The sequence below is a fragment of the Rhizophagus irregularis genome, chromosome 11 (assembly GCF_026210795.1).
Source record: "Rhizophagus irregularis chromosome 11, complete sequence".
NCBI classification, from domain to species: Eukaryota; Fungi; Glomeromycota; class Glomeromycetes; order Glomerales; family Glomeraceae; genus Rhizophagus; species Rhizophagus irregularis.
The window spans coordinates 4,031,533-4,055,971 of NC_089439.1; the positions used below are offsets into that span (position 1 = coordinate 4,031,533).

The 24,439-nt window shown below is 28.4% G+C and overlaps 9 protein-coding genes across 9 annotated transcripts; 3 read left to right on the forward strand and 6 right to left on the reverse strand.

Annotated features, from left to right (window-relative positions):
* Positions 1–1,179: 1,179 nt before the first annotated feature.
* On the forward strand, positions 1,180–3,123 carry OCT59_003365 (uncharacterized protein). The gene is made up of 5 exons (XM_066145567.1): positions 1,180–2,206; positions 2,288–2,327; positions 2,413–2,579; positions 2,671–2,713; positions 2,788–3,123. The coding sequence occupies exons 1-5, from the start codon at positions 1,509–1,511 to the stop codon at positions 2,920–2,922; spliced, it is 1,083 nt and encodes a 360-aa protein (XP_065996276.1). The 5' UTR covers positions 1,180–1,508; the 3' UTR covers positions 2,923–3,123.
* Positions 3,124–3,163: 40 nt separating this feature from the next.
* OCT59_003366 (uncharacterized protein) lies at positions 3,164–5,164 on the reverse strand. The gene is made up of 5 exons (XM_066145568.1): positions 4,941–5,164; positions 4,516–4,838; positions 4,036–4,332; positions 3,526–3,857; positions 3,164–3,448 (listed from the first exon to the last, which is right to left on the reverse strand). The coding sequence occupies exons 1-5, from the start codon at positions 5,077–5,079 to the stop codon at positions 3,391–3,393; spliced, it is 1,149 nt and encodes a 382-aa protein (XP_065996277.1). The 5' UTR covers positions 5,080–5,164; the 3' UTR covers positions 3,164–3,390.
* A 2,238-nt stretch (positions 5,165–7,402) lies between these two features.
* Positions 7,403–13,649, reverse strand: OCT59_003367 (uncharacterized protein; the record flags this gene model as incomplete). The annotated part of the gene is made up of 23 exons (XM_066145569.1): positions 7,403–7,934; positions 8,011–8,348; positions 8,430–8,561; positions 8,634–8,751; positions 8,834–8,890; positions 8,964–9,211; positions 9,318–9,467; positions 9,544–9,697; positions 9,766–9,882; positions 9,968–10,060; positions 10,140–10,219; positions 10,310–10,991; positions 11,064–11,099; positions 11,180–11,240; positions 11,315–11,876; positions 11,953–11,996; positions 12,065–12,449; positions 12,534–12,581; positions 12,662–12,720; positions 12,801–12,828; positions 12,913–12,991; positions 13,059–13,323; positions 13,420–13,649. 23 exons carry the CDS (start codon positions 13,647–13,649, stop codon positions 7,566–7,568), a joined length of 4,335 nt encoding a protein of 1,444 aa, XP_065996278.1. The 3' UTR covers positions 7,403–7,565.
* Positions 13,650–14,460: 811 nt separating this feature from the next.
* OCT59_003368 (uncharacterized protein) lies at positions 14,461–15,696 on the reverse strand. The gene is made up of 3 exons (XM_025318066.2): positions 15,179–15,696; positions 14,988–15,101; positions 14,461–14,898 (listed from the first exon to the last, which is right to left on the reverse strand). The coding sequence occupies exons 1-3, from the start codon at positions 15,409–15,411 to the stop codon at positions 14,682–14,684; spliced, it is 564 nt and encodes a 187-aa protein (XP_025176991.1). The 5' UTR covers positions 15,412–15,696; the 3' UTR covers positions 14,461–14,681.
* Positions 15,543–16,437, forward strand: OCT59_003369 (uncharacterized protein). Its single transcript, XM_025308547.2, has 4 exons — positions 15,543–15,789; positions 15,867–15,933; positions 16,006–16,104; positions 16,166–16,437. The coding sequence occupies exons 1-4, from the start codon at positions 15,594–15,596 to the stop codon at positions 16,293–16,295; spliced, it is 492 nt and encodes a 163-aa protein (XP_025176990.1). The 5' UTR covers positions 15,543–15,593; the 3' UTR covers positions 16,296–16,437.
* OCT59_003370 (uncharacterized protein) lies at positions 16,209–17,478 on the reverse strand (the record flags this gene model as incomplete). The annotated part of the gene is made up of 1 exon (XM_025331144.2): positions 16,209–17,478. One exon carries the CDS (start codon positions 17,476–17,478, stop codon positions 16,345–16,347), a length of 1,134 nt encoding a protein of 377 aa, XP_025176989.1. The 3' UTR covers positions 16,209–16,344.
* OCT59_003371 (uncharacterized protein) lies at positions 17,453–18,531 on the forward strand. Its single transcript, XM_025310919.2, has one exon. The coding sequence runs from the start codon at positions 17,582–17,584 to the stop codon at positions 18,398–18,400; it is 819 nt and encodes a 272-aa protein (XP_025176988.2). The 5' UTR covers positions 17,453–17,581; the 3' UTR covers positions 18,401–18,531.
* Positions 18,532–19,135: 604 nt separating this feature from the next.
* Positions 19,136–19,656, reverse strand: OCT59_003372 (uncharacterized protein). The gene is made up of 2 exons (XM_066145570.1): positions 19,411–19,656; positions 19,136–19,349 (listed from the first exon to the last, which is right to left on the reverse strand). Exons 1-2 carry the CDS (start codon positions 19,650–19,652, stop codon positions 19,280–19,282), a joined length of 312 nt encoding a protein of 103 aa, XP_065996279.1. The 5' UTR covers positions 19,653–19,656; the 3' UTR covers positions 19,136–19,279.
* A 643-nt stretch (positions 19,657–20,299) lies between these two features.
* OCT59_003373 (uncharacterized protein) lies at positions 20,300–24,347 on the reverse strand. The gene is made up of 11 exons (XM_025318065.2): positions 23,364–24,347; positions 23,208–23,270; positions 23,082–23,129; positions 22,972–22,992; positions 22,565–22,874; positions 22,023–22,496; positions 21,870–21,951; positions 21,745–21,796; positions 21,514–21,683; positions 20,999–21,445; positions 20,300–20,927 (listed from the first exon to the last, which is right to left on the reverse strand). The coding sequence occupies exons 1-11, from the start codon at positions 24,187–24,189 to the stop codon at positions 20,493–20,495; spliced, it is 2,928 nt and encodes a 975-aa protein (XP_025176987.2). The 5' UTR covers positions 24,190–24,347; the 3' UTR covers positions 20,300–20,492.
* Positions 24,348–24,439: the final 92 nt, after the last annotated feature.

Consider the following 24,439-nt stretch of genomic DNA (forward strand, 5'->3'; position numbering starts at 1 on the left):
TCGTGTTCTCGTGACTCGTGCTCTCGTGTGCCCTCGTGCCCTAAGGAGTTTGAGAGTTTTGAGATACTTCATCAGCTACTAAATCTGTTCAATAATACAGTCAGACTTCTATTAAAATTTATTTTCCCACTATGAGAACATATAAATATAATATGCGGTTACTACGGTATTTTTGTAAGTGACTTTAATCTAATTTAAAAATTGTTGAGCTTTTATAAAATTTAAACAAACGAAACTTCAATGATAATAGTAATAGTTCGAATTTTAAAATTTTTATTGTAGATATAAAATTATAAAACTTTATAAAAAAATTTTTAAATTTTATTAAGTATTTTAATTTTAATTAAAAAAATTTTTTATACATAATTAACTTATATAAAAATTTTTAAATGCTCTTGTAAAAATCGTAACTAGTAGGTAAATTATGAGATGATTATCAAAGAGCCAATCAAAAATTTTGGTGGATAATTTGTAACATTGATTATTATATATTAAATGCAAAATACTCGGTGAAATGGGAGAGTGCATCAAATGATCCTATCATTTCTTTCTATCTTATATAATTTCCGAATTTACATAATTATAATCTAAATTTGGTAATACAAAGTAAATCAGAACAAATTCAACTGAAACGAAAAAAAAATAAAAATAAAAATATATATATATAAATTGAAGAAATTATATTTTATAATTCAATCTAGAAGATTTAGCGGGTGTAACAAAGAAGTCAAAAAAGCCCATTTTCTAAACTTGATTGTCGTAATCATAGTATGAATTGCAACCACAATTTATTTTTTTTTCATATTTTCTTGTTACATCGCGTCATCTATGAACAATGATTTTTGTTTCTTCTTCCATTATTAGTGAAGTAGGGGGATTGGATCTAATGAATAATCACGCCACAAATTTAAATAAAAAAAATTGCATGATTTTTTTTCAACCATTCAGAAACGGTAATTTCACATTGTTAATGGTTTATGATAACTTACAATAGTTATTATAATTTAAAAACGGGAAAAAATATTACAAAAAAAGAGAATCGTATGATTTACATTAAAATTAAATAAAAGAATGAAAACAAATACGTGGTTCAATTGATTGTGTAAGATATGTAAGATAGACGATATATACATATATTTGCTGTATATAAACAATGCGGAAATAACTAAAAAAAAAATTCACTTTAAATTAGCCTTTTTTTCTTTATCTTTGAGAAAGGCTGTACCTCATGTGGAAAGAAAGTGAATTTTATTATCGAAACTAAATCTGTTTACACAACATTATAAATGCGATAAAGAGATCTTAACAAATCTGTTTACGATATTTCGTAAAGATTTTATTTTTTTTATATAAAATGACACGCAAAAAAATTCCAAAATATTTTTAAAAAATTTTTATTTTTTTATTTTTATTTTTTTTTTTTAAGTAAAAAACGAAAAAATTGATAATTATTTTGTTTACCATTTTTACATTTTTACCCAATTTTACCCAAATAATAAATAATCAACATGTCACCTATTAACGCGCCACAAATTCCACCTAACAACCCTAGTAATATAGCAACATATACCCCTTCTAATACTAGTACTGGTAACTTGTTCGCACTTTTGAAAGATAACAATACATTTACGATTTCAATTGAAACGTTAATTAAAGCTACAGCTATAGATCAAACGCCAATAACAAACAAAAATTCAAAAATTGTGAAACAAACAAAACCAACACATAAAAGGTCCAAATCTTCAATTTCACGAATTCATTCTAATAATAATAATAATAATAATAATAATTCCATCAATAATAAATCTTTAAAATTAATCAAGTCCTCAACTTCAACTGAAATTAAAAAAAATTTTACACCTAATTCTCAACAAAATTTAAATTTATCAAATATGAGTGCTGTACCACAGCTTGCTAAACTTACACAAAAAAATGATAACTATAAATTTCTAAGTTATTATCCTCCAAGATTTTTAACTCTCTTTTTACTTGGATCTTTAACTTCTTTTGTGATAGATCATTTACTTACTCAAAATCATATAACAGAATATCCAAAAGATATTCCAAAATTAATTGATACTGCTGCTTGGATTCCACCAACATGTGGTGCTTCCGCTGTTTTAGTAGGTTCTTTATTCCCTTTTGCTGATTATTGGTTTATGCGAAAACCACAAGAATTTCAAAGAGAATGGAGTAATGTCATGAGGTATTATTGAAATTTAAATAATAAAAGATTTTTGTTTATTCTATGATATCAATATATTGATTCCATTTTTTTTTTATTTAGATGTATGGGAGGTTTTATTGGTGTCGCATATGCTGCTACGGTTGGTTTCAAATTTATTTTATTTTAATCAAAATTTAATGTATTAATTAAATATTTTCTTATAATGTAATATTATAATTATATAGAAATTATCATGGAATAGCAATTATCAAGTTTCTTGTACATTAGCATTGATATCGATCGTATTATGGTTCCTATTTGATCGAACTTCACATGGATTTATGATGTCCACGTTATTTTCTTCAATAGGAACGGGTGTCATGTATATGCTTGTATCAAACGGTATCTATAGGTAAGAGATTAATCAATTTAAAGAATTTAGAATTTTTCCTTTTTTTAGTTTTAGTTTTCAATATTTAATATAATTTAATTTTTAAATTAAGTTTCACGCACGCTGATTTTTTCGGTGTACGATCATGGATTCCGGTATTTATTTTTATAATCTTTAAAAGAACCATTTTTATAAAAAGTATTAATACGTTTTTTATATATCTTTCTAGTGTATTCTTTATTCATCATGTGTATGTTTTGGTACAATTGGTAGACAATTAATGATAGTACCGGAAGAATGGTTTGAACCTGAACAGAAAGAACAAGGAAAAAGTAGTGAAGTAAAGACGGCAAAACTGGATTAAATATTATAAACAAATGATGAATTTATAAAGATTTTTGATGATTTGATATTTCAACTTATTTTTCACGTTAATTTTTTTCAATGTTAGTTGAATAACAATTGATTATTGTAGGCATTAGTAATTTTTATATATGTATATAATGAATATATATATATATATATATATATATATTCTGAAAATAAATTTTTTTAATAGAACTATAAAAATTAATTATGAAATAATTGCATTTCAATTCATAATTCATATCTTTATTAAATTATTATTTTATTAAAAAAAACCAAATTATGGAAAATTAATATAACTATTAAATAAAATTATGAAAAAAAAAAAATTTTTTTTAACAAAATAAATTGAATATGTCATTATATTAACATTATAAATATGCAAAACCAACTCGTTAATAACCCTTTCCCCCCAAATATACCGTTTTTTAATAATTTAAATCATTTTTACAATACAGTAAACTATTTATTTATTTTTAGTATACTTACATTCCTCCGGATTTACTATAATGTTATCATCATCACTAAGTTCGATAATTAAATAAGAATAAGATTTTCACACTTAAAGTTACTATATTTAGGAGCAAACATGATTACTTACTCTTCAATATCACTCCTTGTATCTTCGGCATTTTTACCAGTAACAACTCTCCATGCAACACGTAAAATAAGTGAGAACCAATAGACCATCAAAATCTGTAAGAGTACTAATCCAAACAAAATGATGTACTTGGACCACCAAGTTAACCAATATCCATTTAATGGATCCCATATGCACTTGTTATTTTCTGGTAAACATGACTCAGCATATGTAGTCCAGATAATTAATCCATAAAGATAATGTCTTGTATATATCCAAGTAATCATAAAGATTACAAACATCATATCGGTGATGATGCTCGGAAGCTCCAAGTATTTGAGGCATTTGGCGAACTATAATTGAAAGGAAATAGCATCAATAAAGTTAAAGTATAAATGATAAAGACTTTCAACTATTGTTCGGATATTTATTTGATTTGCTTTTTACTCATTCTCCTCTTAAGAAAAAAGGAAAACATCAGCTATTTACAAACATATCACTTCCCTTCCTTCCCCTTATACGGTTACTTACCGATAACCAAATATCAGTGAAATCCATTGTAACAAATACCGTATTCCCCATTCTTGTGAAGTTGAATAAATAACTGCCTCCGATCAACAAACACGTTATAATATGATGTGCTGCCATCTCGACGAAATCTTTACGAGGTTTTTCAATTTTAAGTAGGAGAACAGTAATTTGTTGAAGCCAAAATGCAAATTGAATAAGGTAATAATGTTTCAAAGAAGGACTCATTAAAAAATGCGGATAGTCAATCCACAAGTATTTGGTATTGAAATACCCGTAAGGACCTTGGCTCATTATATACTACAAAATAATGATAAATAGCATTAGCTTTTTCCATTATGATAACCTTTCTCTAAATCTTGATTTTCCAAGATCTCCTGATCTAATATAATTTCGCTTATTCTTTTCAACAGATTTAGGTTAACTGATCAAATTCAATGCATTATCTAACAATTCATGTAAAATATCGTGATTGCAACTTACTGAGCCAGCCGATGTTGATATGAGACAATAAATAAAAATATATCCTTGCTCCATGAATCTTGTCAAACTTTTTGTTTTTATTCCTGCGTATAATGCAAAAGATTTTAGCAAATACTGCATTGTAAACTCTCTAATAAATGTGAGTACTAATATCCAGAAGACTATGTATGCGATATCCCAGTATCCTTTCCCATATTGGATTTCATCTGAAGAACTTTTCTGTATAGGATATGATAAGAAAAGAAACTTGGAAAAAGGATTTTGTGGAGTAGGATTAACCAAATAAGATAAAATTATTGCACTTATGATTTTCAAAGGCAACTCTAAACGCGAAAAAAAATTCGTGTCAATTATATAAAACTTTTCAATTCAATTTATTTTATAAGCTAAAAAAACTCAATAGAAGTGAAATTATTAAAACTTACCAATCTGATGCTCGAAAATATAGTTTGCTACTCTTGTCCATATCCCTGCTTTTTTTTTCGCAAGTATTATATATTTCTCTTTCTCATTTTTCCACTCGGGAATTGGTTTCGACTTTCTCTTAATTGTTCCTTTTGACATTATTTAATATGTCGACAAAAAATTTACAGGGATATTGTTAAATAGAATTTCGTTTGTTTGTTGGTACTAGCGAAAGAATCTACTCGAGGTGACTCAAATATTACATCAAAAAAAAATTGCAAACAAGATCTACTAATAGATCTCAGCCCAGCTTCAGCCGGCACAAATTTTGGGGGACCCCCGTTGCCGAGTTAAAAATTCCTACCTACATTATTCCGAACATAAAAATCCATTTGATTTAAAAGGGTAAATATTCATTTACCCTTCTTCCCCATTTAATCAACAATGTAAAATCCGTGGCATATTCTCGTTTTTGTAAAATTTTGCACATGGAGATTAAGTAAAATTGTGATTTGCAGCAAACTGATGTCACAATTTCAATATTTCATATGAAAAAGTTTAGCAAGTTGTCGTACATGACAATGTAAGGGAAAATCAGTCCCCCAAAACTGAACCAGTACTACCAATGATAGTTACTTCACTGGTTACTTCGAGCTCAACTATCATGTGATATGGTTGTTGGTTGTACTCTTGGCATACATTCAGAGGATCAAAGGATGTGTTAGTGTTTATTTCTTTGTAGTAGGCTAAAAAAATATAAAATTAGATATATACATAAGAATATGAAAAGGGTTCTAGGAAGCATCGCGAAGAAAGAATATTTAGCGTAGCCATTTATAAAGTATATTTTTTTTTCGGATTTTTATTTTTTTTTATTTTATTTCGTTCTCGTGGAGATTCCTTAACCGTATAGTTATATTTTTTTTATTATTAATTCTTTTTTTTTTGTTGTTTCAGACCAATACAAGTCATGCCGAAAAATAACAATTACTGGAATGCTGGAATAACATGTAAACGAGTATATCAGTTTAACACATTTCAGTAATATTAGTCCGCCGACGTACAAGTCTGTTTCAAAAACAGTAAGAGATTCATTAATTCAGTGTGAAGCTATCTGAGTATTTTTGTATAATTTTTGCAGAAAATCTACAGGCAATAATCTGAAGATCGAGAGAAATAATTACGTGAAGCTGTTGATGACATATGAGATCATATTGGAATATTTAACCGATACAATGAGAATTAGAACAATTTAAAACCGGAAACAAAACGTGAAAGATTGCAAATGTTTTAATGATGGCTGCAGAATGACACTAAACATGAAAGAAATAAGATCAATGTAATCAATTCAGACAAAACGGTTTTAAGCCTACCTCAAATAGCTCTGTTCGACGTGTTCACACTTATTATTGTTACTTAGTATCAGAAAGTATTTGGAGCATTTTTTTTTTATTTCTTCAAACATAAAAGTACTATTTAGTTCCTGTTCCATGTAAATAGATAAATTCTCGAACGAAAGATCTATCTATCATAAGAAGAGTTATCAGAAAGTTTGAGAGACAAAAATACTTTTCAAATAATGACCAAACTTACTTAAATCCTTGCGATCATTATAGATGTGAAATGCAAGATTCTCCTGGGTATCAAAGTATTGTGTTTCAGAATGGGTAACAGACCATCATTTGCAGATAAATGACGCTAAAGAAGCAGCACTTTTAGATATGGTAGTATGGTGGATAAGATTGATCCCATCACAAGAAAACAATTTATGTAAATGCTCCTAAACATTTATAATATTGACACGTTATAATCTTGTGGTCATAGTAAACACGCATTTATGGTGACTAAGAGAAAAAGTATGAATCATTATAGTAAATAGTAATTGGATAACAAAATTAAATAAACTACTATTATCGAAATTATATTATTCAAAGCAGTGATCACAATTTAAGTATTGCTACATTATAGCTTGATTAAACAGGCAATAATATCAATATTAAACTATTAGCCGTGTTTTCAGTATAATGAGACCCTTGCATATTATCCCTAATAAAAAGAGAATTCTCTATCATTAAAGTTACTTAAATTATTTATATTTCTGTTAACAATTTTAATTTTGAAAAATCATTTTTTAGGGTGATACAATGTCGCACTAATATTGACTTTATAATGGAATAAAAACACAAGTAATGAAAAGCGTACTGGATGTTGTGGAATATGTGCTGCAAATTTGATTGCAAGTAGTTAATAGGAAAGTGTATATTAGGACCAAAATTTTGTGCTATATCAGATATAAAGCTATTTAAGATTCTTGTGCAAATCATGATTCATTATTTTCTCTCAAAAAACCCTGAACATAAAATTTCATTTTAAACATAAATTCCAGTGTGATATTTGTTGTGATTTTCAATTCCACGTAAATTAAGTCTTTTGCCTGTGCATTTATAAAAATTTCCTTTTCTTTTACGCATATAGACATCTAGACAGTATACTGTAGACAGTATAAAACATTAAAAATCAAAATTTTATTAATGCAAAAATTTTTTACAATATTTATAAAATAACTAATAAATACAGTGTGAAATTTTTTTTTTTTTCCTAAAAAAAAATTATACATAAATTAAATTTAAATAACTATTTTTTTTTTAATCTTTTTGTTGTGAAGTTGATGGTGATGGCGGTTGTACAAATACTTCTCCTAATGACGGTGGCATATGTGAATGTTGATTGTTATTATGCTGTGAATCAGCTGATATAGTAGGTGATATTATTGTTGATTTTTCATGTTCTTTCGATATTGTATTTGAATTTGAAATATCAGGTATTGTGATATTATTTGATGGTGCATGTTGTAATGCTATTTGTTTAAGTTTTGTTGCTACTTCAGGTCCACTATGATCCACTAATTGATAAAAAAATCCTTCTGGATTATTTAACAGATTTAATGGTGTATCAAATTCTACTACCCTTCCTTCATTTAAACATAAAATTCTATCTGCTTCCATAATTGTATTCTATTGATGATAAAATTCGCAAATTAATAATGAATCTTATTTTGTTTATTTATATATAAAGAAAAATTATACTTACTAATCTATGAGCTATTGTTAATACTGTATGATCGGCAAAATTCTTCTTTATGGTTTCTTGAATAATTACATCAGTTTGTAAATCAACAGCACTTGTTGCTTCATCTAAAACTAATATATTAGTCTTTTTTAGTAAAGCTCTTGCAATACAAAATAATTGTCTTTGTCCAAGGGAAAAATTTCTTCCATTTTCTAATACTTGTGTATCTAATCTTGATGTTGACGATTTAACTTTATCATATAGATGCACCGCTTTAAGCGCATTCCATATTTCTTCATCTGTACATTTTCTAAATGGATCCAAATTTGAACGGATTGTTCCAGCAAATATTACAGGTTCTATTTAAATATTAAAGCAAAATGATAAACATTATGTAGTATGTTTTAATAAAAAAAATTATTTTAATAATTACTACTTGCCTTGTGGAATTATAGCGATATTATTACGAAGATCACGCAAACCAATTGTACTTATATCCAAATTATCAATAATTATATTACCCTCAGCCAATTCAACAATTCTTAATAAACTTACAAGTAAAGTTGTTTTACCTTTTAATATCAAAATTTGTTAATTTTAAATACAATTATAGGAATTGGAATATATGAAAAAAAATTACAAACCAGAGCCGGTCTTGCCAACAATACCAATTTTTTCACGAGGATGAATATGAAATGAAATACTTTTGAGAACAGCAACACCATATATGTTATAACGAAGGGTAACATTTTTGAATTCAATCTAAGCACAAGAAATTTGTTAATATTTTATAAAATTATTAAAAGTTTATATCATATAAGTATCATATAAGTCAAATGCTTACTTCTCCACTTTTACCCCAATCTGGTGGCGGACGATTGGTTTCAATAACATTTGGTCTCTATATAGAGAAAAAAAAATGAAAATAAATTCTATTATTTTGATTATTTAAGATAACAATTTACAATACAAACCTCAGAAGGTATATTTTGTCGATAATAAAGCAATTGTTGAACGCTATCCATAGTGGCAGCTACATCTCGACCAGATCGTACCATCCATTGGACAAAAATAAGTAATTGCAGTGCATTTGCAATAGCCAAACCCGCTTTACTTGCATACTCTGGGCCACCATCTTTACGTAAAATAATTACACAAAGAGCAGTTGCAAAAATAAAAACCGATGCCAATAGGTCAATATATAATGACTGCCATGATTTTACTAACATTTTTTTTTTTAAAAAAAAAGAAAAAAAATATATATAATATATATTATATATATTGTTAGAAAATTTTTAAATTAATTACAAAAAACCATTGTATTTTACCTTGCATCATTGCAAATAAAGCTTTATTATTTGTATTGATTTTTTCGATATTTTGATCATCAAATCTATTTTGTGCATTATACACTCGAATACTAGCAAGTCCTTCAAGAGTTGCTGATAAATGAGAGAAAATTGGTGCTTTGCTATCCGCTAAACAAATGTTACAGTAACAAATTACTAAATATAAGTAACATAATTAAGTCGTGAATTTAAAAATTTGTCTTACCATCCATATGTTTGAACCTTTCTTCGACATCTTTTGAAACATAAATCAGAAACCAAATACAAAATGACAATACAACTGCCGCTATTCCGGTCCATGGAAAAAGAATTATTATAAAAATGACAGTTCCGGTAATTAAAGGAAGCCATGAAAAAAACTACATAAAAACATTAAACAATATAAGATAATTTAAAATTAAGAATGAGATTTGATAGTTAAACCTGCCTGTAATGCGTTATCACTTAAAACATCATCAACTAGATACTGATGTTTTGCAAATACATTCAATATCTTTCCAAGAGGTGTTATATCGAAATATGACATTGGTGCACGCATTACTTTCTAAAATATATAAATTAAGATTTATTGCTTTCTGAAATGCAGTTAAATTTTTTTTTTTCCCCTCCAGGAAAAAAAAAATACTTACCATAAACGTTTGGTCATGTAAAGCTTGACTTTTATGCATCATGACCCATGCGTAAAATCCACCGCGTGCAAACACTCCTATAAGAACTATACCCTATTTATTTCAAATTAAAAATTAATATCAAATAAAAAATCTTGAAAGTATTAAATAATATGATAAACAATAACATTACAACTAAAGCGCCATATATTCCTAATCGTGAACCATATTGTTCAGGATTAATTGATATTACTAAATTTATAAGCCACCAATCTAAAATATAAAAAGTTGAGTATAAAAATTAATTTCATAATCCGCGAAATTCAAAGAACGAATCCATTTAATGTATCATTTCAAACTTACCGCTAAAAAATCTGACAGCAGCCATGAGAAAGAAGGAAATAATCATTAAAAGTGTCAAACTAAAGCCAGTTGATTTCCGGAAATAGTCTAAATAGACATGCAAACTAACTTTGGGTTCTTTCCTTCTATCAGAATCGATTATAGGTGTTATTCCTTCACGCTCATTTAAACTGTGAATTGTTAATTGATTTCTTTCAACGGCTTTCGCAGTAACATTAAGTTCGCGATTAACTTGCGTGCCCATCATTCTTGTTTTACCAGCTCCCCCGAGAATTGTTAAATTGTTTCTTTCAATCATTTTTGAAATTGTCTGTTCGTTAATATTTGCGTTTTGAATAGTATGTGAATTTAATTCTACAATTCGATTAATTGTGGCTTCGTGTGCTTCCGATTTTGATTGTGTACGGGTGAACGAAAGTGGATATTCCTTGAGGTTTGAATTATTTTTGGAATCTGCTACAACTAGAGATTCTAGGCCATCAGATTCATCAATTTCTTCAGCTACTTTTTCTAAACGAATTTCATTGATGAGTTCGTCAATTTGATCTGGATCTTCAATTTCCATGTATTCGCCAATTAAAGATGCAAGATTTACATCTTTTGTTATTAATTCATCATACGTTCCTTCTTCGAAACATTCACCATCTTTCATAACCATAATGCGATCACATTCGGAAAGATACTAAAAATTATAATTTAGTGACCATTAGATAATGAAAAAAGAAATTTATTTGCAAAAATCTAAGTTATATACCTGCAATTGGTTGGTTACAAATATGACAGCTTTATCCTAAATGATTTATTATATATATTATATATAATTATTAACATAGCGGAATTATGTGAAACTAAAAATAAATAAATAAATACCTTAAGATATTTACGGATGCATTCATGAAAAATATGTTTACCGACTACGGGGTCCATAACACTTCAATACAATAGAAAATATGTCAATATAAAAAATTTAAAAGAAATGTATACACTTAAAATAGATAACCAAACCTCAATGGATCATCCAACAAAATAATATCAGCATTACTATATACAGCTCTCGCAACACTAACTCTTTGTCTTTGACCCAAACTTAAATTAACCCCTCTGTCGCCAATTTCTGTCATGTCACCATAACTTAATAAACTAAAATCTCTGTTTAATGCACAAATATGCACAGCATCTTGATATCTCTTGTCATCATAATCATTACCAAAAAGAATATTATCCTTCAGCGTGGAATTTAACAGCCAAGCATCGTGAGGAACGTAAGAAATAGATCCTCTAATCTTACAAATCCCATTATCCTTACGAATTTGACCTAAAATTGCACTCAAGACTGATGATTTTCCAGCTCCAACATCGCCCACAATAGCAATTAATTCCCCTTGTCTCACTTTCATATTTAAAAATCTCAAAGTAGGATCTGAAACTCCTTCATAACTGAAATCTGCATCATTCATATATATTCTTATAGATGGATCATTCTCTATTGGTTCCTTCTCTTGTTTTAAAGGTTCCAATTCTGTTTGCAGTAGGAATTCATTTAATCTCTCAAAAGAATCCAATGCACCTATAAATAAATAAAAAAAGGGAATTTAATTCACAATTTAAAGTTCACTCGGACAAATTAATTTTCCTCGAATTACCCAAAGTTGTTCTCACAGCAATAGGAAGCATTATAAGAGGATATCTGGTAATAAAAAAAGGGTTATATAAATTACATTAATTAAATAAAAAATATACTTCATGTGAACCCACCTTACTGTATAAAATAGAGCCAACACAGTGAATACTTTTCTTGCTCTAATACCCTCATATTCATTATTATAATCTGGTGATAAAACTTTGACACATAAACATCCCAGCATAGCTAAAACAGGTGCTCCAAACACGACACAAAACGTCCAAACTTTCACTACGATTCCATTCAGCAATCGAGAAAATTCCTTCCGACGAACTCGACCAACACGTTCACGAAAATATGATTCCCATGCATAAAATTTGATCAATTTTATTGCAGTAAGAATTTCAGACATAAGATGGATACGTGAAGAAGTGATATTTGTAATAGTATTGGATATAGTGGAAGTAAGTCTACCAAGTTTATATTGTATAGGAAATAAAACAAGAAGAATAAATAGAGCTACAAAATTTGAATTTAAAGAAAATCTTTATCATTTTGAACATTTGTATAAAAAGTACTAAAAGAGATTCGGAAAATACATACCTGGTAAGCCAGCAGTGCCAAGCTCTACACAAGCCAAAATAAGAACAGCTGTATACAACCACGGGAACCATCAGTATCCATGTATCAAAATTATTGCAACTATAAAATATACAGACTTAACCAAATACCTATTATTTCTACAGCGGAACTCCATAGAAAATGAAAATTTACGCAAGCTTCCGCCACTCTTAATTCGTTAACAAAATAAATCAGAACAAAAATATACAAATATATATATATAATTAATAAATTAATATTATTCTTTACCTATTGCAATCATTTGCCACCAAATTAACTAAGATTTATTAAATAAGGGAGGAATGTTTAATAAAGATCATGTGAGAATTTCATAAAAATGACGTAATTATAATCTACATACTGATATCACCGGTTCCGCCACGGTCGGAACTCAAACGCAACGATTTCCGATAGATCAATACCATTAACGCAGCACGAACCTAAATACGCAGTAAAATTAGTGTAGGGGAACTCTTTAAGCTAAGACACCGCATTACTTTAATATACCTGCACTCCGACTCTTGTAGACTCGGCAATCAGTTGATTGATAAATATAGAACTAAATAATGCACAAAGGAATAAGCCTAAGGCATACAAATACGCCGCTAGAGTATTACCATTCCCAGAAGCGTAATCGATCAATCTATTGACAAGAAAATAAGCACCCAAGAAAGTAAAAAATGCTCCAAAAAGCTTGTATAAACCAAGGAATGCATAATAAGTGCCAAATGATTTGACAAGTGCTCGACGGATTGAGTTTTTACCGTTTCTACTTTTGACGACAAAATTAGATAATGTTAATTGAATGAACATATATGTGAGCTGAATGTAAAAATTGATTATGTAAAAGAAAATTACGATATGTTACCTATTCTCTGTATTATCACCTTCTAATCTCCAAAAATTTTCCAATCTATCACCAACTACCTTAGCCGTTTCGGAATCTTGTAAAGTCAAATCGTCCTTTCCCAAATTACGTTTCCGAGATATATTCAAAAGTTGAAATATCCATAAAAAAAACCATGACGAAATAAAGTTGAGTCTGTTACCACCATGTATTATGACATTAGGTCGATTGGAAGACCCTGGACCAGGCATTGGTGACTTCACGGGCTGATTTTTAATTTGGATAGTTATTATCTAAATTTGAAAAAATGAATTTTTTTTTTCTTCAAGCGAACGAAGAATAAAATTATTAGTGAATACAAAGTGTTACCTTTGTTCCCTTGAAAAATAGCTGGCACGGGGTTCATTGTATTACGACATATCTACTAATAAATTTAATAAATTTATATAATTCAATATAAAAAACTTCTACGATCTGATATAGTTAAAATCGCCGATTTTCAGGTTTTTGAATGTATTAATCCGATTAAGTATTTGATTATTTGATTCTAAACAAATAAATACATTATATTTTAGACTCTGTTTCGCATCACGTGACACCAGCAATTTCCAAATTCACAATTTAAACTTCTATACGGGCCTGTTCATTTCCGGACTGTTTCATTTTTCGGTCGTTGTTCTCGTTGAGGTTTAATTTGATTAGCAAGATCTGCCATTTGTTTGCGCGACCGAACCTTTAACCTTTAGACCAATATTAGTCCTGTTCAAATTTTAATTGTTCACACGCGAGGGTCCCTAGATGATTGGTTCCTGAATATTGGATTGACCAAAAACCCTTTGGAACGGATTGACAGGGCTTCTTTTTTTTTAGGACTAACCAGTCTAACCATGCTGTATTTTATGTGCTTGTGGATTTAAAGTGAAATTTAGGGATTTGGGAATATCAATGTGAGTTTTAAACAGATCTAAAAATAATAGATACATGATTAAATGATCTAAAAAACATATTCACAAGAAGAACATAATCAGTACTAGAAAGTAATAATTATATTCAATCCTAATATATAATATGTCAATACCAACAAAAATATGTTGATACTAACCATTATGATTTTTTATTTATTTTATTTATTTTTTTTATGCAAACTTTCACCATCTAATATAAGCCATTAAAATCAGATAATCTATGCCATAACATTCTGTAAATTTCAGAATTCTCTTAAATCAGATTGTATCCATTATAAAATTAAAATTTCTTTTTTAAAAATTATATAGATCTAGTTCTTATCCACCTCTTTCATTTCGCCTTGCTTTGTCTAATTTTTCTTTATATCGTTTCTTTAATTCTTCTTTACTTTTATTAACACTGAAATTTTTTGCATTCGTTGAACCAGGGGTTTTTTTTTCTTGAGTTATTACATGAATTGATTCTTGTTTAAAATTAGAGTGTGCAGCGTTTCTAGCCTTTTCAACGCATTTTGGGGAATGTGCCTCAGGATATCTTTTTTTTTTAAAAAAAAAATCAATAATAAGATAAATGAAATAAATAAATAAAAAGGGATCAATTTTATTATCTTCATATGTAGCTACCTATGTTTCATGCAATATTTCATATTACAATATTGACATGTCAGGTCCATAACAGCACTTGATGTTTGCTTACAATTTGGAACAGAACATGTTTTAGATGTAGATGGGTTTTCACTGTTATATAAGGAAAAACATATTTAAATGGTAACTGATGAAATTCGACTAATAAATGATTAAATTATAGTATCTACCTTAGTATATGTTCTACTATTTCATCTAAATCAACTTTATCATCTGTCGTCGATTCTGTAGTAGACTTTTTTTTATTTTTATTTTTCTTTTTCTTTTTTGATTTGGAACCAATATTATTAACATTACTTAAATCATCATTAATATTTATTTCATCGTTATTTTCGTCAAAAATCTTTTTATCGTCGTCATTCTTATCTTTAGTTATTTGCGTTGAATTGTTTTCCGTAGCCATTATATCTTTTTATAACTTAAAATGATTTTTATATATGGTATCGAACTTCCGTTATTTATGTAAATTCCGTTGTTACACAAAACGGCATGTATGTAAAATAAGTAAAACCGCCGAAGAGGATTATTTCCGTTATTTCTCTCTGCTTTCGCGTTATATTCTCTCAGTTTTTGATTGTAAAAAAAATGGAACAAATTAAAAATTACGAAGCTCAACTTGATAGAGAATTATCTAAATATCCACTAATTGTAAAATTAGAAAAAGAATGTAACGTTCCTAAGACTTATTTGGTTGCAGGAAGTGTGGCGTTACTATCTCTTATGATGCTTTTTAACGTTTGGGGAAAACTTCTCAGTAATTTAGTTGCTTGGGGATATCCTGGTATGTACTAACATGTGTAATACAATAGAATTATTATTCTAAAGTAAGTTTACTAATGAACCACACTTTTTATATAGCTTATGCTTCTTTCAAAGCCATTGAGACCACGAAAACCGATGATGATACTCAGTGGTTAACTTACTGGTAAATTTATCTCAGAAATATGTATATTTATATTTATATATTTGACTTTATATATATTTATTTATTTGATAGGACTGTATTGGGATTTTTTCATATTATTGAATTTTTTTCGGATATTATCTTACATTGGGTTCCATTCTACTTTTTACTTAAAGTGGTATTTTTCCTTTGGTAAGAATAAATGTTTTCGGTACTTTTAAATTATTTTTTATTAAAAGAATTCTCTTTATAGGTTATTTTTACCACAAACTAAAGGAGCACAAAGATTATATATTGGATTCCTAAGACCAACACTTTTGAATTACGAAAAAGATGTTGATTCAGGATTAAATAAACTTAAATCTAAAGTTATTTATTTTTAAGTTATATTTGTACATAATGTATTTATTTGTTCTCAATGATAATTATCTTTTAATTTGGTAATAAAAAACCTTCTTGAAAAGTGTCATCTTTTTCAATTATTAAGGTGGAAACACCTGTATAATATGCTTTTCCTCCTACTTCAACTATAACAGCCTGAATTTCTTCTGAATTATTATTACCATTTCCTTGTAATTTTAAAGATTTAATAACTTTTCCTGAAAACTTATTATCGTTTCCTATTATACTTTGATAGTAACAAGTTTGATTCAATTGTAAAATACCTTTTGCATATTGTAAGGCGACTCTGGCTGATACTCCCGATCCACAAGGTGATCTATCTATTTCTCTATTTGCAAAGATACAAATATTATATATGTCATTAGTTACTATGGTACCGTATAAGAAATTTAAATCTTGTTTCAAATTATCTGGATGTATTATATATTTTTGGATAAATTCTTTTGAGTTCCTGCACTTCTCCGTAAGATCACCTGCCAATTCTGTAATGTACTTAAAATTTTCTAGCATAATTTTATGATAATTTTCTTGCACAATGTCGGGTAGTAATTCTTTAACCGAAATAATAATATAAAATGCTCCTCCAAATGCAATATCAACCCTAATTTTTCTTCCTTTAAATTCAATCGAAACATTTATTGCGACTGCAAATGATGGTACTGAATGAAATTTAACATCTTTGTCGGATCTAGCTTGTAATTTTCCATTTGAGAGTCGAATAGTATCAACAAATGTTGGTACAATTCCACAGGGGCATTCAATGTTAATTCTAACTTGTCCATCATTAGAAAAATTCAATATATTAGAATCGATTAGGAATCTTCCTAATGCTATTGTAGCATGTCCACACATAGTAGAATATCCTTCATTGTGCATAAACAATACTCCGATGTCTACAGTTTCATCGCCATTTTCATTGCTATTTTTAATTAAAATTGCCCCATACTGATCTTTATGGCCTCTTGGTTCAAATATTATCCTTTTACGTAGATAATCTAAATTTTCTTGTACATATCTTCTTTTTTCTAATATTGTTGACCCTTTTATTGGTGGATATCCTTTAACTATTATACGTGTTGGTTCTCCACACGTGTGCATTTCAACTATTTTTATTGTATCATCTTTAATATCATAATTTGTTTGTATTTCTTGAAAGAAATTCATTTTTTCCAACCCATTTTAGATCATCAGAATAACTTTTATTGGTCGATCTTTCATGAAAGAATGACGTATTTTTGGTTGATCTAAAATATCCTTCTTTCTAATAATGGCACGTCGTTTTGCAATTTCACCTCACGAATACATATCGTTTCAAAAGTATGTAAACCATTCAATCAGAAAAAAATTGCCGGGACTAACTTATGTTAATGGATTTCATTCTGAAATGCAAAATTCTCGTAAAGTAACGCATTTAATAAATTTTTGTGTGAATAATAATTTAGATTTTTTAATATTTGATCATTATGCTCATGGATTATCTTCAGGTTCATTCACAGATGTTTTTAATGTTACAATTGGTAGAATGTATAATGATCTTTGTAATATAATGAAACATGAAACTACAAATTCACAAATTTTAGTTGGGTCAAGTATGGGATTTTGGTTATCTTTATTAGTCGCTTTAAAAGGGGAAGAACAGTTAAAGAATAGAATAACTGGAATCATTGGGATTGCTCCTGCTATTAATTTTACTGAAAATATATTAAAAGAAGCTAAAGAAAAAGGATTATTCTTGGATGAATCTAATACATCACCTGATAGTTTTTATCATAGACAATCTAAATATTCACCCACAGGAACTTATCCAATTTCATTTCATTTTCTTCAAGAAGCTCGAAATCATTTATTAGATCTTAAAAATATCAGAAATAAAATAAAGTTCCCAATTGTACTTTTACATGGTAAACTTGATCCAGATATATCTTACGAGGAAACTTTAAAATTAGCTAGCGCATTAAAAAGTGATTTTGTTGATAATGTAAAAACAATATTAATTCACAACGGAGACCATCGCTTATCAAAAGAACAAGATTTAAAGATATTAGATAAAGAAATTATACAAATGATTGGCAGATTTAATAAGTAATTAAATTACTATAATTAATTAAAAATATTTATTACTGATTTTATATGTACCAGTGTACCACCATGTCTTTTTAACTTTCCATATATTTATAATAAATTTTAACATATTATTCCTGCAATAGATCTTTATAAAAATTTCAAAAGTTTAGTATGATATGCTACAGTACTAACAGTAGTACATTTATTTACTGTACTATGATAGAATTTTTATGTATAATATGAAAATTTTTTCTTGCGACGAGAATTTTTCTATCGTATTACCGTGCCTTAAACTAAAAGTGCTATTCCGTTTGTCTGTAAATGATCTGGTTCTCATCTGAAACATTTTGATACCCTCTTAACCAGAATATTGATCATTATCTAAAAAGTCTTTTAGTTCCTCAAACTTTCTGATATCTCTTTGAAGATTGCGATATTGAATAATGCTATTAAGTACCTTCTGATACTGAATAATTACATTAAGCTATTATTACGTTCTCGCAGAGCATTTGTGTATAAACACCAAACAGAAGCCATTTATGTCTGAATTGATCACGTTGATACTCAATCTGTAATAAATTCGAGTCGATTTCGTTTCTTTGATCAACTGCACCATCTATTAATTTTCCATCATGATAAGCGTTATGGACTACTAAACAGGCGCAAATGATCCGATTTATGTTGTCATGTATCAATCTTAACAGTTTATCAAAATAAAATAAAATAAATAAAAAAAAAATATCAAATCTGAAGATGAGGATTAGCTGATTACGTAAGATTTATAAACAAGAAGATATATACAGTAATTACAGGAATAATAAAAGATTGTATTTTTCAAGAATGTTTCCAACCCTTTGCTTTAAAATACTGTAGAGAAATTGATGATCTAAGGGTTAAGTTTTTAAATTTGCTTGTTAGGATTCAAATTATCTGAATCATTTTCTGCAGATTGTGTAAGTTGCCATTCATCCCTATAAAAGATATGGTAAAAGGTCAAAAATTATATGCAAAATTGATTTTTTAAAAAATTACCTTATGGTTTTTCCAAGAAATCTTTCAATATGAGTTCTTATAACATAACTTGAACCGTGAACAATGTAATCATTTATAAATGTAGACTGGCTTATATAGCTCCCATATTTATTAAAGAAACTAATATAATCTGGAAGAAGTGAACGAATCCTATGGCAATGATAGGGAGAGATAATATCTGAAGGACATTCTGAAATTATCAACTCACTGACAACTTTAACGTAAATATATTTGGTATTCATATTTGAGAAATTTTTAATAATATTAGGAAAGTTATATACTTGGAATTAGTCACGTGATTAGCTAATTTTGACGTATAATTAATTAAACAAGTAAATTTGTTATGACTCAACAGGTCGTGGCTGACCTAGTGCACTGGCATGGTGTACCCCTCCTATGATTGTCTAAGACAGGAATGGAGGACGCAGGTTCGATCCGTCCAGCCAACGGATGCTCTATGAATTATACTGCGTGGGCCTATACCATAGGCCTAGAAGGTGTAGATCGTAGCCCTAGTGGTGGGAAAGTGCGTAGATCATGGTATCACACCGACTTCGGTCACAACCGTGGTATCAACCAATGGTAGACTACCTCGGTAGTCGACACCCAGGGGGAGAAATCCTATCCTGGGCTACCAATAAAGCCTTTTCTTTGGTCCATTGGGATGTGATGTCGTGTTAGGGACTCCTCCGGGTTCGTTAAAGGTACCAGAGTGGCGCTGTCCTCGGGCGGTTTGATTATAGCTTAGTATTAGATAGCGTTCGACTTTTGTTTTATCTTTTGTTCTTGTCTATCTTTCTGTAATCTTGTTCACGTGGTTTATAAAAATAAAAAATAAAAAATAATTTGTTATGACTCAACCACATGAATATATTTTTATATTTTCTTTACGAATTAATTTAGCAATTTGTATTTTATATTTATTAAAACGTTTTAAATATAAATTATGAATAATCACAATAATACTTGGTGTCTACTAAAAAAATAAAAAAAAAATAAAACTAACTTTAAGTCAGGTGATATGTAATATACTGAATTCACATTGTTCGGCATATAAAATATTTAAAATATTTACAATTTCTTTACATATGACCACTTCTTGACATCCATTTTCCCATTCTACCTCCTTCATCATTAACAACTTCGGATTCAGCAACTTTCTTCCATTTCTTCAATAATTTATTGCCCTTGTCTCCATCATCTTTTTCATTCAATTTCCTTAATAAAAATTTTGTTACCCCTTTGAATTTTTTATCATATCTATCAGGAAAGTGATGAAATAACCAATTCCTACGTAAACTTATATCTGTAAATAATTCAGGCCTAGATTTTTCACATACAATATCTTTCGTATAGAATGCTATTGAAGATTTAATGTGTGATCTATGAAATCCTTTATACAAATAATATATTGTACCAGGTATATATAGTTTTTGTGCGGATGAATTGGACTTTAATGCTGTTCGATAATCATCAATTGAAGTTAGGATTTTAGCCAATTTGTCTTTTGAACTTAACTATAGATAAACAATATAAATGTTAGTAAAAAGTTGAAATAAAAAATAATAATTTTTTTTTTAATACGAACCTTTTTGTATTTCTCATTTTTCAATTCACTAGCAGCAAATTTAACTAACTCTTTAAAATCCATTAAATTTCCATAACTCAATCGTGGTATAACATCATTCTCATTAACAAAATTATCAATACAACTTTCAGTTTCAGCTCTACAAGCTAATTCTAAAGAACAACAAGGTGCCGTAGCAAAATTCCATGCATGTATATCAATTCCTTGTTCGATTAAATCTTTACATTTGTCTCTTAACAATAATGTAACTACTGCTGAAACTGCGGCTCCCAATGAATGTCCAATAATTTGTATCGCATTTGACTTAAATTTTTTTACGGCTTCTCTAATATCATCCAGTGAATGATTTACTAAGTATTGTGCACTACGCAATACTCCTCTGTGAACAAACCCTCCATTCCAAGGTTCATAATGTGCTAATGCATCCGTAATCACATCTGTAACATTCTAAATGCGAAAAGGAGTATTAAATTTCAGGAGTTAAATTGAGATGGAAATTTTAATTTTCAACTTACCATCGTTCCTCTAATCGATATGATTATTGAGTTAGTCTCTGGATCATGAATTACCATGTAATTAGGAACGGATACGGCTTTTTGACCATATTCCCAGCAAATAATATCATCTTTTTCAAGCGAAAAGAATTCTTGGACAGCTTTACGGTCTGAATTTATTCTGATTGCATCTATAAAAAAAAATTAGAATCAAATTGACATATACAATAGAATTAATAAAAACAGACTTACTTAAGGGAGCCATATTATGACCATATCCAAACCAATGAAATAAAAAAGATCCCTAATATATATACAGAACAATAATTATTTATTATTTTGCAAGTAGATCCTATTGTATAACTTAAATTACCTACATATGAAGCCATAGAATATTTTAAATATTTTTGAGCGGTTTGAATTCTTTCTATATCATGATATAAACATCCTGTCACTTGACTTTTATAAAAGAAAATAATTAATTCGTTAATCTTCATAACAGAAAGTAAAATATTAATTTTTAAACCTACTTTGGCTTTTGAGAATAGTATTTTTCCAACAACATATAAGCTTTCAAGAACTCCAATTTACTCAATCTCCATCCATGATCAAAGAAAGCATGATACAACACAGTGATCTCTTTAATAGCATCCCTTGTCTCTTGATTTAATACCCTATCAAGTATGCCTAAAGGCCTAGTTTCAGGATGCGTTATATTCGCAAATTCTCCTTCATCGGCTTCCTCTATCTCACTTGATACTTCTTGATCTACGATTCCTCTCGTGTTTGCTATTACTGGAGGTAATATTTGTCTATTTTGATCGTTGTTACTGCTTGAAAGCAAAGCTGGTGCTGTTTTTGAACGAGTTACAACAGGTTTTGGTTGGCTTGAAGGTTTTGGAGAAAGAAGCGGTGGATCATTTTGAAAGTGAAATTTTATTGCAATATCTATTGTACCAATTTTCTGAGGATGTGGATCACCACTAAATTCCAATGGAAAATTTCTATAAAACAAAATAGTTTGACATCAATTTTTTATAAGGAATTTTAAACATTTTCAAATGATATTTACCCTTCAAAATCCTTTTGATTCAAAATCGAATCTTTTAAAGCACTTAGTCTGACAATTACTCTTCCTAATTTTTTTTTTGCGTACAAAAAACTAGCATGTTCATAAACATCAATTTTTAAGGCATCAAATACAAAAGAATGATAATCAAAAGGGAATAAAAACATTTTCTTTAATTGTTCTTGATATGATGAACTTGGTTTTGTGTGATGTGTAACTGAATGAATAACTAATCTTATTGATGTTTTTGCTTTGGAATTTGGTGATCGCGGTGGGTTAAAATCTAATTTTGTTATACGAACTAACATGTTATCTAAAGAAGAGAGGAGAAAGATTTGGAAATTTAAGAAACCTTAAATATTTCAATTTTATTAAAGAATACGCAATTAAAAGAAAAAAATTAATAATACCTGGTAATGCATCACCAGACACTAAATACAAAGAAAAAAGTTAATAATTAATATTGGATGCACAATTAATTAATTTTTGAACCTTAACGAAGTAATTAAGAAAAACATACATAACGAATCTTCGCTTGATTTCTGAGATGATGAAGAGGATTCTTGTTCTTGTATAATAATAAATGATATAATTTTTTTGTAAAAAGTGACTTTTAAAGCAAATAGCAGAAAAATAAATTAATTACCTTGATTAAATTGGTTTTTATTAGGAAAAAGAACTTGTGGAGACGTATCGATTTCTTCCGGCACTTTTTTAAGTGAATATGAGAAAAAAATAATGAAAATGAAAAATGAAATCATAATAATGTTTTTAGAATCATTTCAAAAAATTAAAATCTTACATTTCCTCAATCCTTCGTTTTCATTATTATCAAATCCAAAATTATTTGATTTCAAATTATTGTCATTTTTTATCAAAATTCCCCTATTATCATCAACACTAGAATCACTTTTATTCACGCTAGGAAACAAATTATAAAGCCTTCTACTATTATAAGTTCCTGAATCTTTGATTTGATTTTCTTTTTTCCATTGCTGAATATTAATATTATTATTTATTCTAGAATATTGTAAAGAACTATTTCTTGTTGTCTTGAAAGAGTTCCTAATAAAACTACCAGAGTTCCTATAAGAATTTCTTAGGGATTGTGATTTCATTGTAATTAAATTAACATTTGAACTCCAATCAAACTCTTTCCATACTTTTTCTAAATCATTTTCCTTTTGATCATTCTTATCAGATGATATCATAGATTCTGGTTCTTCAGATAAAAATTGCTGCTCTTCTTCTTCATCAGAATCATCGGTAGTAGCATCTGATTCAAATTCTACTTCCTCGGCTACTTTTTGTTTAAATAGAGAATTTTTATCTTTTTTTAATTTATTAGCAATTTCTCTTGGTATATGCAATGTACTGATCTGATCTTGAGATCTTGCTAATTCGTCGACGTGTTTTTCTAATTCATTAATCATTAATTGTGTTTCAGGGTTAAAGTATGTGTCGTAATTTATAGATGAACGTGAACTAGCATTAGATAATCTTTTCTTTCTATTAAAAATATTGTCTACTTGTAAATTATCTTCAAAATAATCCGTAGTATCATTTTTATTATCATTGGATAGACTTCTAACTAAGTTTATTGTTTCTTTCGAAGCAGCCATGAGCATTCCAGGTAGTAAAAATTCTAGGCTTTTTTGTGTTTTTATTTTGTCTAAAATAGAATTTTCTTGATAATAAACCAGTTATAACCAGAAAACTGAATAAATAATATTTCTAAATAATTATACAATAAATTATACTACACAAAATATTCAAAATATTCCTCGAAGCAAAAAAAAAGGAAATAAATATTTTAACGGAATAAATTTTCTTTTAATAAGATTTTATTTTTATTTTTAGTAAATTTTATTATTATAT